At 42.9% G+C, this 17,809-nt stretch overlaps 1 protein-coding gene across 6 annotated transcripts in view; it reads right to left on the minus strand.

Moving 5' to 3' along the window:
• Window positions 1-17,809, minus strand: part of AUTS2 (AUTS2, activator of transcription and developmental regulator) — a 670,249-nt gene that overhangs the window by 383,576 nt on the left and 268,864 nt on the right. For all 6 annotated transcript variants that reach the window (XM_021416123.1, XM_021416122.1, XM_021416128.1 and 3 more), the window contains exon 3: window positions 5,228-5,329. In XM_021416123.1, the coding sequence (XP_021271798.1) occupies window positions 5,228-5,329 (102 nt within the window). The remainder of the gene's footprint in view (window positions 1-5,227; window positions 5,330-17,809) is intronic.

The raw sequence follows: 17,809 nt of genomic DNA on the forward strand, positions 1-17,809 counted from the left end.
AAGACTGCATTGCACATGCATGAATGACTACGTTAGCTGCGTTGTGAACTGTGTGCTGACAGAGCGTACAGGCTGAAGCAAGGGCTATGCAAGAAGGCAGCTTCTCACCTGGTTTTTTGACAACTCCCAATAGCGAAAGGATCCTACTACCCAGTGCCCAGCCTTGGTACCAACTGATGAATGTGATACTGTGTATGCAGCATCTTTACAAGACCATGCTGAGTCGTGATCCTGCACTGGATGGTTCTACATCTCTTATATAAAGTGCGCCTATAATAGAGGGAATGGTTTCACTTTCCCCCTTTGCAAAATCCGACATTAGGTACACTGTTTGATATTCACACAACCACCAGCAGAAGCCTGCACCAGGTGCCCATCAGCAAAACGCAAGCCACTTGCTTAAAATTAACACCATTTCAGTTTTGTTATTTTCCTTCAGCTCTTTTCTAATTATTTATTTCTTCTTTTTTTCACGAGAAGAACTTTTGGCCCAGGAGCAAAAATGTAGTAACCCTCTCGTAAGCATTACTTTACTGTGTACCAATGAAAATTACATCCTTGAGGTCTTGGAAGGCACAGTTATACCCATTTTGCATATAGATTGTGCATTACTTGGGGAGCTGGGTGGGGAGGAAGGCTGTGTTGTATATATTTGTTCTGGCTATTGTTTATGCAGGTCTGACTGAATGAAGGAACAGTGGGTATCATTTCAATTTCTGATGTCAACATCAAATTACTTATTTAATTTCATGCCTGGCGAAGCATTGTATAGCTACACGCAGAATCATTTCACTTCATTTGTTATGCTGTGTTTTCTTGGCGATTGGCTTGCCTTCCAACTGACAGCTTTAATTACGACATGAATTTGATTGCACTGCCGAGGAATTAACATAATGCAACAAAGCATTTAAGCACCCAACCTTAGACACACAAACACACACATACACACCCTCACACACACACACAAAGCAGCAGCCACTGCAGCTGATCAGCTCCTGGCACACACACACACAGCTTTGCTGGTGTTATTCCACTTCAGATACAGCCAAGCTTACTGGGGATATTCTGGAGGAGGAGGAGTGCTAAGGATTTCGGAGCACATAACCCAAAGACTGTTTCTCAATTTGTCTTTCTTTGGGCTTCAGACAAAGGTGGGAGGAATGGGAGGCAGAGAATTGCACATCTCGTATTGAGGCAGAAGCCACAAGCCACCCAAAGCACTGCACTGCTGGGTGCTGGGACCTTCCCTGTCTGCAGACAGCAGCAGAGCCGTGGGCAGGGCACGCTGGGACTGACTCCTGACTCAACACCTCCCTGGAACTTGTTCTCAGGAGTTCAGTACACAGTGCAGTAGGTGCATGCAGCTACACAACAGCAGGGAAATAGGAGCTCTCCTGAAGGAGTGTGTGAGCTTTGCTGTGACCCTTCGTGCTGACGAGAGATGGTGTCATCGTGAAAAAACAAAGCATCCCTGTCCCACTTCCTATTCAGAACTGGAACAATATTCCAGACAGAGAGATGCCAGCGCTGCTGCTGAGTTATTTCTCCCAGCGTGTGGCTCCTTGTTCAGCACACAGAGGCCAGGCACTTCAAGCTGTTGCTGTGCAGGGGAAGACATACACTGCCCATCTTTTTTAGGGCCCTTCTTTTTCAGTGCCCATCTTTTCCTGACCATCCTCTCACATCAGCAGCCTGCCACCAGCAGGGCTGAGGGTGCCCGAAACAGCTTGTCCACCTTCTCCTCCCAGAGCAGACTCACACTGCCACTGCATCCCAAAATGAGGAACAAGGTCCATTTTGCAGCCACCGGGTTTTTAACAGGACTGGCAATGAGCTGACAGGCGTGCAAGAGCTTCAGATCTGCGCCAGGTCAGGAAACTGAGAGACGTGAGCCATAGAAATGAGTTTTTGGGTTTGATTTTGATTAGGGTGATGGTGGGATGAACTCCTAAATACTCTGTGCATTTACCATCCAGGTCTGATGCAGTTCTCACGTGTCCCTCCAGTAGTCTCTTAGCTGCTTGTAAAACATGGCTAAAAGGAACCTTGTGCACTCCAAAGCAGGAAGATTCAATTAAAAACAAATACATACAGAAACAGAAGGAAAACAAGTTGACTGAGCTCCAAGCTGTGGGAAGGCACTGCCATCTTGTCTCCAAGCAAGATCTCAACAAAATGAATTCTACTACGGGCAAGATTTTGATGAGATTAAATTGACTGCAGAACCCTATATATAAAGGAGGAGCAGCTCTCCAATTTCTCTTTCAGGCCCCTGGAGCTACCTCTCCCCATAAAGGAAAAAACAAGTTGTCATTCCAAAAAATACTGTACAGGGGAGAAAGGGGTTTATGAAATGGAATTCAGAGGGGTAGACATATTAGGGGACTGGCAAATGCTTGCAAAGGAGCACTTGAGCAGTCGTTATCCCTAATCTAGCAGAGGTCAGGTTGCCTACTAATTACATCCTCTCACAGAGGTGTGTGTGTATGTGCGCCTGCGCACATGAGTGCGGGATGAAGAGAAAGGAGCTGATGGGAATCAGTCGCACTGCATTGTATCTGACAAGAACATAGGGTATTCCTCTTCCTGCTGTCTGATGCTATTTCAAGCCTCATTATGGGAAAAGCCTCCTGTTTAACCTGGTCTTTTCACTGAATTATCTTCCTTTCATTTTTGACCACTTCTCTTGAAAACGCTGCAAATTACCTGCTTGGATCTCATTAGCCTGGAAAAGAGTCATCCCTTGTAAACACACTTTGCATCAATCTGTGTTATCCAAGGACTATAGGTACATTTACAATATGCAAAGTTGAAAGATATCTGACAGGAGAGGGAACGAAGCCACTGACATGTCAGTTTGCAACTGGATATTCATTATACTGTCTCCCTCATTCTGCATCTGTCACTAAGCTATCACTTAGGCTCCACATTAAAGCTCATGAAGCTAACATTTCTGTTTCAACAGCTTACTTAAAACTAGGGATTTGAAAATTGATCATCCACCTAGAGTATATGCACTTCATTCATTATACATATTTTCATGCAGTAGCCATGGTTAATCTTACAATGCTGTGGGGCAGTATCAGTGGAGGTTCATCGTATTTCAAGTCAAATTTGCTTTCTGACCTCAGGGCTAATTTGTCTGGAGTATTACTTTTTTTTCCTTCAATTTTATGTGGAATACACACTTTCTGTGTATCGGTTCTGAACATTTTTGAAATCAGGATCTTCGGAGATAGCTCAGTCTTCTGTCTGTAGTTTTTATTCTGCAAAACCATTTGTTGTAACCATGAGACAACGTGTTTCTTCAAAAGAAACATTTAAAATAACCCTATTAAGCTATTGATGCTTCTTGGCACAGATGAGCTCAATTCGAGGTGAGTTCTCCCACAACTGGAAATCAAGTACGATAAAGTGTTGCATGGCTCCACTGCCTGTATTGCAATCAGTTATCAAAGCATAAAGGAACTTACTTATTAAGCAAAACATAAATTATGCATAACCTGACTTTAAAATATACATTTTCACATATATTTGAATAATGTTTCTTTTCAGCAACCTGTGAATCCCTGTGTCCTCTCCTGGGTGCAGCGCTAAGGAAGTTATGTTTGTTCTCCACTTCCTTTTAACTTGCCGCAGTGCCAAGACAAACACAAAGTATTGGAAAAGCACAAGGGGGGAAAAAAGAGTGATTAGAGGACAGGGAACCAGGACTCTGTGCTCACGGCCAGGCCTGGCGCTGCACTGCTGAGAGCTGCTGGGAAGCTCTGGGAAAGCCTCAGAGCTCTCCGTGCAGCACACTGCAAGGGAGCAACAAGGGGAAATCAAAGCCAGGTTTGTATGGAGCGGTGATGTTTTTGCTAGAAGGTGCTCTGTAGTTGTGAAGTTCATCTCAGCGGCTTCTATGCTGCCACAGGGCTCAGAGCAAGCTGGCAGAATTGACAGGCTGACAGTCAGCTGCCATCCACTGCTACCTGTACTGAGCATTCACTCACTGTCTCCTCCATTTTCCTTCTCCTCTTCCAAAGACACCTTATAGCACTGAAGCTACCCTCACCTGGCAGCTACAGAGGCAGGATCTGAAGTGTCTAACTCAATGCACTCAATGCATAAAGGATGGCTACAGCAGAAATAATGGGCCCCTAAAATAATGTGACAAAGGGATGAGGAAAGAGAGTGCAACAGAGTTTAGACCTTCACAGAAAAAACCAGGTGGCTGTTCCAGCAATATGCACAACTCAGCAAAAATGGCTAGCTGTATGCCTTCAGGCTTAAATTCACACAACAAAATGTATCCTTTACAAAGGTATTGCTTTTAATGTGTGCTCAATTCCGTTTTATTGGATTGGCCCATAGAGGAGACCATCTGGTATCTGTCATCCAAATCTACATGGACATGCTATCAATAAAATCCCCATTTCCAAAATGTGGGTTAGTTAAAAGTAGGGCCAGATTGCTGGCTGATATAAATTAGTCTGACTGATGTAGCTGTGTTGTTACCAGCAAAGGATCTGACCTACAAAATCCCCACTTCAGATACTCTTTCGGGACAGAGGCTGTCTTTATATTCTCTGTTGCAAAGCATGTAGCACAGAGGACACAAAGCCATGAATAAAACACTCAAGGATTGCGATGGTACACATAATAAATAATAATCTAATTGCAGTAACAAAAGATTTCTGTATTTATTCATATGTCAGAATAAGTCATGCGTGTCATTCGGTGAATGGGCAGCATGCTTCACTGGAGAAAAACATTCTCTGTAGAGCTGCCATCTTTAGGCAGAGCAATAAAGGCAGAGCTTATGCTATTGTTGGCCGTGTTATATCAGTTCATCAGATATAAGTTATCCGAGAATCTCTAGACTTACTTTCCATAAAGACAGTATTTACCCCCGAAGAAATGCATTCTTTCCCTTCCCCAGCTTGGGGTGAAAAGAGGCCATCTCACTTCTCAACTATGCGGGGCATTTTAACTTCATTAAATGGCCTTCAATTATTTTTAAACGAATGAGCGTTTCCACACAGTCAGACACTGTACCCAGCTTTATGAATTTTACTGAACTGGGGCAGGTGACAAAAGTTATATCTTCCCCTTTCGCTCCAGAAAACGGAGGGGATTTGAGCAACAAACCATCCCAGAGACGAAATCCTGCTACAACTCAGGGCCCTCTGAAGCTACACCAGGATCAAGCAGAACAGCGTTTGGCTGTAGGAGCTTTACTTACATCACTGAGCCTTTCCCGAGAGCTACTTCGATGGAAACCTTTCGATTCCCCGCTGGCGCTTTCACTGTCACTGTCTCGGCAGCTGTTCTGACCTGGCTTGAGCTGCAAAAAAGATAGAAAAGGGAGAGCAAGAGTTTAGCCTGGCTCAGGTGAGTCCCCTGCTGCTGCCATAGGCACAGCGGCTCTCGGTGCACGACAGCTCCCATCCAGGTTGAGACAGGCAACCTGCATGTCCCAAGGAGACCACAGAGTAAAACCATCACTGTGGGACTTTCTAGTCGTCTTAAGTTATTTATGCCGTAGAAAATGTTTTGTAAAGTTACCATCACAACAAAGAGCATCTGGGATCAATCCCTCCCTCGTTACAGCATCAAAGTATTGAGGATCTTGGATCAATGGAAATCTCCCAAGGGGAGGAAACAGCCTTTGCTGCACTCATCCCTAACAACATTGCCTGGTACCATAAAAACTTCTTGGCTGACCTCTGTGTTCATAAAACATGATCTATTTATCAGGTATTGGATTGTTCTTGCTTTCCAAACCCTTTTTAACAAACATTACTGGCATGGCAATACATTAAAAAAAACACAAAAAAAATAACAAGCCGTATATTCAAGACAATTGAGAACACACCTGCGTATCATGCAGGCCATCATATTAAAATGGCACTGTACTGAAATGAGCATCTCCCCCACATATACATTATACACAAGCCCAGAAGCGCATACGCATACATACTGCAGGAGGATGATACGTGAACTACATCTGCTGCAGTGCTGGAACTGTAAACCTTTCTTCTAATGTATCTTTCCTTACATTTTGCTTGTTCTTATTAAAAGCTAGCTTTAGCCTTTTGCATGCCTTGTTTGAACTGACTCTGAAAAAATTGTTTATTTCAGAGGTTGATGTTGACAAAAAGTCAATTTCGAAAATTTAGGTTTAAAATCACAAACGAGCACTGCTGGCAGCTGAGGCAGATGCGGAGAAAATACACGGTGATGTTCATAAAATATGATTCATAAAATAAATACTACTCCATTTCACATTATTTTCTGTTCAGACTGTACATAATTACAAGAACCACACCTCATCTCCATTTCACAACTGGTGACCAAAAGTTCCTAATCCATGAACTCTCTCCACCACCTTTCCCCACTTTTCTCTCTTCTCATTTTATTCTGGTTCACCCAAAAAGACGTTGCACAAGCACACACAAAAACACACGTTCTCGTTTAGAGGCACAAGACACACACTTCTGTCCTGTATCCCAGCCACACACACGGCTCCTCTCTCCCAGGTTCACCACAGGAATACACTCAGGAATATCCTCCCCCCAGTGGTTACCATCACTTTCTCCTAACCACTGCAGCCAGCTGGGCAACAGCAAATTGCACGTGCAGTTTGGTATGTGCAAAATGGCACTGCTTAACCTTCACCTCTTAGTCCTGTTTGGTAAGAAAGAAAGAAACAAACAACACATGTTCAATGCTGAAAGCATGACTGCTTGATGCTCTCTTACATTACTCCTTCCAAGATGCTGCATTGCTTAAGCTAACATCTGCATGGCCTATAAGAGCTGCAAATCTTTCCTGGGGCTCTCGTGTCTTGGTTGCATGTTGCCACAGAAAACAACTCTTTGGGTGTCCTCTGTGAGTTTCCATTCCTGGTCTTGTGGCATCTCCTCAGCCATAGCTGTGATGACAGCAGAGCAGGATGGTATTTCTTGACATTATCCAATCAATAGCTAATTCAGTTATGTGAAAGATAAGCCAGTGGGCGTTTAAGAGCTGCAAAGTTCAGAGTGGAGCAGCAAAGTCACAACCAACACCCAGAACAGTGATGAAGCTGCAGGAAACTCAGCAAACTCACCCCAACCACGCACCTCCTCCTTCTGCAGTGAGAAGGTCAAACGTCTGGCAAACATTTAAACTGGGTAAAAAAAAAAAAAAAAAAAGCAGTTTTGGCATTCTCTCTCAGCCAAAAGAAAGGAAGGACAAAGTACACAGAACTAAGAGCCCAGACAAACAATTGAGTTGTAATGCATGAGCACAACTGCAAAAAAAAAAATTAAAAAAAAAAAAAAAACACAACAAAACGCACAGGTGTACTCTCAGCTCAAAGAAAACAGAAGAACCAGAGCTATTTGTCAAACACAATTTAATAAATAAAACATTCCACAGCTCAGCCAAAAAAACCTCAAGTAAAAATATTTTTATTTCAAATGGAATGGTTTATCAGACAGATCTAATAGATTTAGGTAATATTTTTGGAGGTGGAGGAGAGAATAACAAATTCAAGAAGTCTAATGCTCCATATGTAACTCCCAGATTTTATCTGGGACCTCTATATGCTGTAATTATATGGTCCCAGGTTTAAAATTTAACCACCCAAAGGAAAATGGATCAAGTTTCCCTGACTCAGTCTCTTGTCAACAGCTGCTCGATGATGGAAAAACTGCTACTGTAAGGAGGAAGAGAAGAGGGGAGGAAGAGAAGATACCCAGCAGGTGTCATTCTTCTTGAAACAGCTTACAAGGATTAAGAGAATACAACCAAGACATCCAAGTCTGAAACACTGTAGGAACAAAGTGAACTGTACAGACCAGACAGAAAACTCAGAAGTAAGTCCAAGTTCAAATTTATAAGCTTTTCATATTTTCCCTTCTTTTTTTTTTTTTTTTTGAGTTGTTCCATATGCCAAACTGTTGAGGGTTTACATTTAATTCCAAAATCCATCTATCTGTGGTAAATTAAAAAAAAATAATAACGCATGGAAATGTACCCATTGTCTTCTTTTAAGAACTTCGTTACACACAAACGTGCATGAGGACACTTAGTGTGGACAGGCAGCGGTCCGTGTCAGCCTGCTCATACAGATTCTACTGCTTGAAGTGATGCTGAAGTATCAGCAATGCTAAGAAAAGACCTGCAAGATCTGGACTTTGAGTCAGGCTGCAGGTGCCTGGTACACTGCTCTAGCACACATGGGATCCCTAAAAAGCATTCCCCAGAAAAAATAAAATCTGCATGGAAGACATCTCAAGTGCTAGATTCACAACTCTTGCTCCTGTACCATTGCTGTCAGGGTGACCAATGAAAAAGCAAAGCCAGTATGAAACTCCCATGGTACCTACACAGCATCTGACTGAGTAGCTTTTTCAGCTACTTCTCACTTGCACTGAGCCAGGAGCAAAGAAGGGACGGCAAAAAGAAAACAGAAAACTGATTTGCACGATTTACATCAAACTGGCAGGAGTGACTGCGTAGCTCCAAATGGTCCTGACTAGAGGAAGTATATACAATTACATCTCCAAGTTTCTTTTGGTTTCAGAAAATTAAAAGGGGACAGTCACAAGATATCTCTATTGTAATTTTGTCTATATATGCTTATTTATTTATGTGGGCACGTATTTATTCCTGAACAACTGAAGAGTCTTTGAGCTACTAAGAAAAGAAGCTGCTGAAGTAGCCACCCTCGTCAGCAGCCACCCTCATGAGGAAGAGCACTGAGGCCCTGGAGCATGTCCAGAGAAGGGCAACAGAACTGCAAGGGCTCCGGAGCACATGTCTGATGAGGAGCAGCTGAGGGAACTGGGATGGGTCAGTCTGGAGCAGAGGAGGCTCAGGGGAGACCTCTCTACAACTGCCTGAAAAGAGGTGGTGGTGAGTGGGGGCTGGCCTCTGCTCCGAGGTAACAGTGATAGGAAAAGGGGTGAAGGTGTTAAGTTGCACCAGGGAGGGTCAGGTTGGAGATCAGGAAACATTTCTTCTCAGAAAGAGCAGTGATGCACTGGCACAGGCTGCCCAGGGAGGTGGTGGGGTCACCAACCCTGGAGGTGTTAAAAAAAAACAGTAGATGTGGCACTTCAGGCCATGGTTAGTGGGCACAGTGGGGATGGGTTGGCGGTTGGACTTGATGATCCTAGCGGTCTTTCCCAGTTATAATGATTCTATGATTCTAAGTCAAGCCTCTTTTGCTTGTGATGGTCATTGGCCAGCGATCTCCTGTCTTTACCCCAACCCGCAAGATCTTCCATCTTCTCCCCCTGCCCTTCATGGTTGCTCACCTGGCATGGATGAGTTCTTTGGTGAAGAGCATTCAGCTGCTCACACAATAGTGCAAACCACCATAGACACAGCACTGTGCTACCCTGCAGGGCAACTACACCACAGGCTGTTGAGACAGCAGTGCCATAGTGCTGTAGTTACTACAGTAGTTGTATATTTCTCAGAAATGAGGAAGGGATATGGGATGTAAGCCATAAAACAGTTAAGGATAACCCGTAACAACACAGCTCTCTGCTGCCTTTTGCCTCAGAAAAGAAAAGAATGAAGGACAGTGATAGTCAATCACGTTAAGAGGCATAAGGGAGGATAAAATGGCAGCTGAGCCCCCAAACTACAGGGAGCATCATCCTCTTGGGACTGCAGTTTGCTTTGCTGGATCCCTAAGCCACTTTAGATAATTCCATAGTAGCGGTGCCTGGTTAGCACATAACAAAAAGCAAAATAAATAAACCTACTGAGAATTTAGCAAAAGCCTTTTTCACAGAGCTTATATATCGTGTCAAAAACACCCTAATGTGGCTGTTCTCAGCTTTTTTTTTCTTTATAATATATTTTAATTTAAAACCCCATACCATTTGGCAGCAGTAAATCCGAGCTATGGTATAGTTTTGAGGCGCCTGAGCTTCCACACCATATGGAATTAAAGGATTATTTCACTACATTATACTTTAAAGTTATGAATACTAACGCTTCTCCATATTATAGCGCTGCCAGCAAGCTAAGCCTTTACCAGAGCCCTAGAGGAAGAGGACACCTGCTCTCCAAGGGATGGCATAACCCTACTGCAGGGAAGGGAATTAGGCTTTCAGTTCTGCCTGTCATTCTTTATTTATACGGCTTTTGCAAGGGCAAGATAGTCCAAAACTTGTCTGATCCAGCTCCTACCTGGAAGAATTTATTCTTGAGCTCAGATCAGCTGGCAAACAGACTCATAACTCCTCCATTAGCAATGTTTCCTGACTCCACAAGTCTCAACAGGTACAGCCTCATCCCAAAGCCGCAGCAGAAGTTTGTCCTACCCAATACAAGGACATTTCTATCTGCTCCTCCATACACAGAGCTCGCCTGTACTCGCTCTCTGGGCTTTCCCTAGCAGCCTAGACTCATGCCAGGCTCTGAAAATGTGAATTTTTGTTCCTACTGGAAATCACTGATTTTTCCCAAAATGCAGTACACATGGATTTAGGCAGAAGCACCGGCACATAAAGCAGTTGCCCACAGCTGCTCTGGATGGCCAAAGGCCACCAAGGGAGCAACAGCCAACTGTGCCTGTGCAGAATATACTAAGGTCTACGCTACAGCTCAGACAGCCAGAGATGCTTGCATACGATAGGGGGACCAGGAACGGATGGACCACTGAAGCCTCTTTAGCCTCATCTCTCTAATATTGATGCCATAGCTCAAGCACTGGGAGCATCTCCAGCCCCCAGCTGCAGATCTGACCCATCAACTCCCTGACAGATTTGACCCACTTGTTTCTTCCAATGTCAGTGTGATCGCATGCTCCAAGAAGACTGGTTCAGATATGCTTCCAGGAGCAAAAGCCAACTGCCATTCCCACTAACCCCCACTCACTCATCAGGGTGGAAAAACACCAGCAAATTAAAACACATACTGTAGCATTATTCTGAACTTAGACGTATTTTTCACTTCAAAATCTGGTGTCTGTTTGATTTCAAAACATGACAATTCATGCAGAAGCATAACTGATTCTAATCTGCAAAGCTATTGATTATAGAAATCAGAAGTAGAACATCAGTGAATTGAAGGGAGATGAGGTAAAACACTACAGGGTGCTGCTTTTTTTATGGCATCTGGAAAACAGAAGGAAACGTCTAAGTTTTCTGATTAGCTGAGCTTCACAGATGTACACCTTAGCACCTGAACTACAGCTTTGTCTGCATGACTGCAGCACATAGCCCCACAGGCATGGCAGGAATGTTCACCAAGTGCTGCACAGCACAGTCAAAGACGCTGGTCCCTCCCCTACCCAACCAAACATCCATACTCGAAGCATCTTCCATTCATCAGAGAAGAACAGCAGCAGATTTCACATAGGACTCAATTCTAATTACAAAGTAAATGCTTTCTTAATGACTGAGAACAAATCTGATTGTATGAAAACAAATAAAAGGAGAACTGCATAGAAAGAAAAAAAAAATTCCAACCATGTAAATCCAGGCCTGTTACTTATGATTTAAATAATGATTAACAGCTGTCACTTAAATACTTGCATTTAAATCTTGCTACTGACATAAGTCAGACAAATACAAGTCGTACAGCACTGACATCTCACCCAAAGCCGAAGCTCTGGAGCAAGAGCTCTCCATCACACCCCTAGCAAAGCTTTGCACGCTATCACCACTGTCTGAATAGCTCAACAAAGGAGCAGCACAAGGAAAGCAAATCAGAGGTGAGATAACGAGGAAGAAGAATATTTACAACACACAAGTTTAGGCAGTAAATACGAAAAAGGAATTCACAGCAAGCGTGGACTCTGAAAAATACTAATACAAAGACATTTTTCACACCAGGGAAGAAAAATCTTGTAACCTGAGAGATACAATAAAACATCTGGAGAGGCTCTCCGTGCATGTCTTGATATTTAGTCTTAAAACAACTGATGCACATGCTCCGAGAAACGGCCAGCCACCAAGGAGCAGGGCCACGTGCCAACACCTGGGACCTGACACCCTCCCCAGAAAGTGAAGCTAGTTTCTTCTGCATACCTGCATGGTAATGTGAGGGAGAGCAACAGAGCGAAGATGTTATCTTTTGTTTCTTTCCTGTCTCCACTGAGAACAGAATATTATTTTCTTGAAAATTTTCCATGAAAAGCAAGAATAAATATACACGTGTCTTCCTATTTCCTGTCAATAACAAACATAAATCTAATAGAACTTGGGCAAGTAACTATAAACAATAACCTAATTAGCTCTGTGATACAGAACTACAGAACAAGTGCGTCTAAAGCACTGGTGGTCATTTCCTGCTGCCTTTGAGCTGATCCAGGCTCTGCAGCCGTACTCGCTCAATACATCAGAGCAGAGGAACTCATCCTCTAATGCCTCGAATGGAGGAGATCGTCCTCAAAGAAACAGCTACACCCCTCTTCTCCTAGGGACAATTTGGCTATCTAGCACTGCTATTGCAGAAACACCAAGGGATTGCGTTCTGCTCACAGTAGCAACAGCAGAAGCAACAGAGGCTAAGAATAAATAGCATCCTTGCCAAAGCGGGGGTTGGGGATAAAGAGAACGGGCATTTATTTCCAGATCCTCTTCTCCTTCATTATATGCTTGGGCAACCTTAGATATATAGCACACAGAAGGTACTCTGAAGTAGCTCTGTAGCTCTATTTTATCTAAGTTACACAGAGAATGCAGCCCATCATTTTTTTCCATGCTGTTTATACAGAAATCAAAGATAAATTTGGCATAAACTCATCACACCCCAGAATCATACATACATTATACAATATATAAAGTGTAACAGACTTGCTCTGTTCCCCGGCTCCTGTTAGGAGTGGTATGAAACAGCAAGCTGTTGGCAATTGCAACCAATGAAGCGTATTTCAGCACACTTTAAAAGCTGAATTGCAAAAAAATATAGGCTTCTTCTGACCCTTTGCATTTTGATGGTTGCACAGTGAGAAATATGGCCTTTAAAATTACACCTTGCAAAGCGCTCCATTGTACCAATCAATCTCCCCACACAGCTCCCCGAGCCCAGACTCGCAGAATACGAAGAGAAGGAGAAAGAACGAGGGTCTGGCCAATGCGCTCAGAGGCAGCTGAAGCTGGGGCCCATCAGGGTGGAATCGATTTCTCCCTCTCAGTATTTCCTCAGCACCCCTGCTGAGCTCATTTGCAACCCAGCTTGGATTTGCAGGGCTCTCTCTGGGCTCTGTGCTTGGGAAGCATCCCTCTGGAGCACTAAGAAACCCCCGGAGCACAGCTGCCCTAGTGCCCCCTCTGCCTGGTACGAGCCTTGTCTGCACAGACACCTCCATTCACATTCTGACCCACATGAGGCACGAGTCCTACATATTTATCAGCTTAAGCTCCCGCTTTCTATGTCCCAAATATCAGATTTTAAGTTCCGTGGGCAAAGACACAACCTTTTAATACAGCTTGATATCAGCCTCGAACCCCAGGCGCATCCTATCAGGAGCAGTGTACATGTATTCACTGCAAGGGCTTCCACTGGGGGCTGGTTTTCGTGGTTGCCCTTAAGATGGCTCCTTCACAAAACCAAGAGAACCAAGCTGGCATTTCTACACCAACACTGTGGGCTAGAAAAGCCTTTTTCAGAACTCTTGGCAACCTGAAGGACACTTTCCAGATCCTTCTTGTTAGGCTACTACCAGCTATTGGTAACAGGACCAGACAGCGGAGTCCAGGATTCTGTCCAACCTCATCCCTGGACTTCTGAGGAGTTCCTGTTTCTGTTGCACATGAAGGATGGGTGAGATAGGAAAGCAGAGGCAAAAGGAGAAGAGAACAGAAATACTATCCCATTTAGCCCAATGGTCAGACATCCAAATCCCTAAAGACTCTGCTTGGCCTCTAGTTGATTCTGACTCATGTTACTTACTCGAGAAATACCTCAGTATGTGAGAAGATGAACCAAATCACATGATGGAACAAAAAGCAAACAGGCCAGGTCAACAAGTTTAACAGTACTGCAGCTCTCCAGCTCTCTGCAAAGTACAGCCTTGGAAAGGGGAGGCAAAGGGAAGGGAAAAATAAAACAAAGGAAAGCTTTTGTAGAGTTCCACTCATTGCAAGCCCACAGGATTGTCACTTCTCAAGCACAGAGGAGATGCAAGATGAGACAAGATCTTTTGGGAACACTGCAGGATATGAAGCAGCTCCACGAACGAAGCTTGAAAAAGACTGAAGTGCCAATACTCACTCACCTGAATTAAGTCACAGCTCTTGTCACCCTTTTTTCCCCTCAGTGTAGGCCACTAAACTGACACCCAGTTAACGTTACAGAAGTAAATAAATGACTTGAAGGAGGAAAAATCAGTATTCATGGGTGGACCTCAAGATGTTTGCCACTGTTTACTTAAAAAGAGCCCTGTTATTTCACAGTTCAATATAAGCCCAGAATAAATATTTAATAACTTGGTTGCATAAATAATGATTTGAAGGTTGAGCTATTGGCTTAAAAATATAATGCTATTTTAAGCCGTTTAACTGGCCAGCCATATAAATTATTCAAGATTTAAAAGTCATCCTGTGGTCTCTGTACAAGGAGAAAACTAGGAAGTTGTAACTATAATGACAAAAGCAGGGCAAGATCAATCAAACCACATGATCTCTAACACAAACAAGCAGCAATTAAGCAGCAATCAAGACCAATATGACTGTGGTTGATGTCCTTTTATGCCAATACTCTCAGTCCAGAGAACAAAACTTAATAATGTTTTGCAATTTATCAAGGGAACCATAACTCTGCTCCCTGTGACTTGGCCAAGAGGCTATTATGATAGCATTTCTCTATAATTTAATAATGTGATGGAACGGAGGGGGAAGAGTAAAAGCATTTTTGACATATAACTCACGTCTCTATGTATTGTATTTTCCCCTTGCTTGAATGATGGAAGCAAAAGTCATAATAATATACCTCAGCATCAATTTGTTAGCAGGAAAGGGGAGCTGAAGTATCTGGCAAAGAAAATCTATTTGAAGAAGCACAGAAGGGAAAGGAATGAACCATCTGAATTCATTAGCAGCTGTCATTGATGTGGAGATGAGTTTAGAGATGAAGAGAAGCTAGTCATCACAAATAACTCAGGAGAAAAGCAAAGGGAGGAACTGTTGTTTAAGTTGTTTAAATCTGGATTAGCTCCTGATCGATGGCAGGCTGCCACTTCCAGGAACCTTTGTGTTGCGTTGTCTGCTCTCGTTGGAGGGAAGCTGTTTGAACCAAGTGAGCTCTTGCAGCTTTTGGGGCTGCACAGATTGCTGCACTCCTGGGTGCCGCTCTGCAGCACACCGGCCTGCCTGGCACCAGCACGTCGCAATTATTCTGAACCTGAGGCTGCAGTCTCACAGCACCTCGTGTCTGCTCGAGGAGTCTGTCCCTGCTGCCACCCACCAGGCCAGGTGAATTTTTCCTCTTTTCCTGGGTTGTGTCTCAGCCAGGTGAGTGCTTCAGCGCTCCTCCACCCTTCAAACCTCGTTCAATTTTTGCCCTGGACACAAGAGCTGCAGCTGGTTTGACAAGTTCATGTTGCCCTTACAACTCTTAACAACAGCAGCTTCTTAGGATTTTTTTAGGCTTTGCTTTTATTATTTTTATTTTTTTTCTGCTTCTCTCTTCTTACCTTGAGAAACAATGTAAAATATACTGCAGCACTGTGCCTTCAACTTCGACTATTTTTGCCAATTAAAATAATGAGTTTTCGTCCTGGCAAATGTCAGAAAATCTCATGGTGCATTGCGGAGCCCATCCCTTGTCAACAGTGACCAAAGGTGATTTAGTGTTTGATGGGTTTGATGAGCTGGCCGCCTCAGTTCACGTCCCAGACCAGCTTTGTTCTCCAGAACATCATTCTGGCAGCTAGTGGTATTAGCCCTGGTGCTGGCAGGCAAGGAACCAGGGCAAGACCCAGTGCTGCTGCAAGAGGAACGATCCCACTGACTTCAAGGGATGCTGAATCCCTTTAGCAAACTGGGTGCCCACTACAGTTACTTGCCAGACCATTTGTGCCCCTTACACTGATTGAAAACCATGCAACGTCCCATCCATACGCTTTAAAATCATATTAAACTTACCCATCTCAAAAATACGGCCATATACTCAGTAAGAGCAGCTCAATTACTGTTTTAAGGTACGGGAAGAAAACTATAATACAGGACTACTATCAAATTACGGTTAGTTGAATTAATCCTCATCCTAGCATTTAATAATTTTTGAAGTGCTTATTCAGGAAAAGGTCAAAAATCACTCGGAAAGATCTGTTAATGGCTCTCTAAGTAATGTTTAGATGTGCTGAATAAATTTTCACACTTAAGTCACGTATAGCAATCATCACAAAATGTATTATAAATTGTGCACTTCACAATGGCGAGCTGTGCACAGAATATACATGTCCTGGCCTCCCCACAAGACAGCACTTGAGCACTCGCTTAACTTCACCTCAGTCGAGTAAAAACAATAAACACATCTTTACTATTGCATTCGAAATACATTAACTGAACCTGGAGCCATACGAGCCCCATTTACTGTTCATCTACGTGATAAAAGAGAAGAAAACAAAACAAAACAAAACAAAAAAAGAAAACAAAGAAGTCAAAAAAAAACTAACTTCCCTAAGAAAAATGAAAAATAGCTGCAAATAACTGCAAAGGGAGGAAGACAAAGCCCTGCACTGATGGATCTACTTGGAACTCCTTCCACGCTTTGAAATATTTGGGCTTTAAAATGACCCACAAGACTTAAAAATTAAGTATCAGCATGTGAAACCGTACCATATTACAGTTTAAATCAACCATTACACAGGCTCAGCAAGCATCAGCACACTCCATCTATGCACTAAAATACGTCAGTTTCTCCTCGGTGAACAATAATTTGTGAAATAAAGCAGGCATGCAAAATAAGGGTGGCAGGCAGCAAATGCAGATATTTGGGGCACCAAGGTGTTTTAAAATTGTTTTTCACTTGTGCATCCAGCACCCACTGAAATCTCAACTGATCAAAGTTTTGCAGACAAGGAAAAAAAAAAAAGCCCACAAAATTAATAACTATTTAAGTATTCTGTTTCATCATGATAACAAACAGATGGTTTTAATATTCTAGAGGCTAATTTCTGAACAATTAAAAACACAGCAAGACATTAACATCTAATGAAACATTTTAACTACCAGTATATGCATCTGCCATTAATTTCCACACAGTAAGGTCTTGGTTCTCTTCAATCTGTTCTTTATTAAGGAAAGTTTTTCCACTCTGAATTTAGTGAAGTAGAGAATTAACAACTGTTTTCAATCAGCAATCAGCATGATATTTCGCCAGCGCGCATTGAAACCGTCCACACTATCAGACATAAATTTACTCCTATGATGGCTTTGATCTGCGCACCGAGTGGAGATGTTGGAAGGGAATTCATTTTCTAATTTCATTTTCATTCTGAACATACGAATTAACCCCTCACCGATCCGATGTTCCTTTTTATCTACTTGAGATGAAGAAGGACATCTACTTAAAATGGTACAGCTTACACATTACTTACAGCCTAGCCAAAAACAAATCCATTTTTTTTGAAAGCAACAAAAGCGTTTTCATGCAAACTGCATTGAAATAAAAGTTCTTCAAAGGCAACTAGATCTGATATTTATGAGCTCCTAGTTTATATTTCCCTTGCTCATTTGTGATAAGAACACAGGGTAGTTTTCATCAAAGCTGTACCCGTGCAAAAACTAGCTGCTATAAAAAAAATATGCCACAGACACCAAGATATCTAATTCATGCATTCCCTAATCAGATATGCAGCTTAGAACTA

The sequence above is a fragment of the Numida meleagris genome, chromosome 18 (assembly GCF_002078875.1).
Source record: "Numida meleagris isolate 19003 breed g44 Domestic line chromosome 18, NumMel1.0, whole genome shotgun sequence".
NCBI lineage: Eukaryota > Metazoa > Chordata > Aves > Galliformes > Numididae > Numida > Numida meleagris.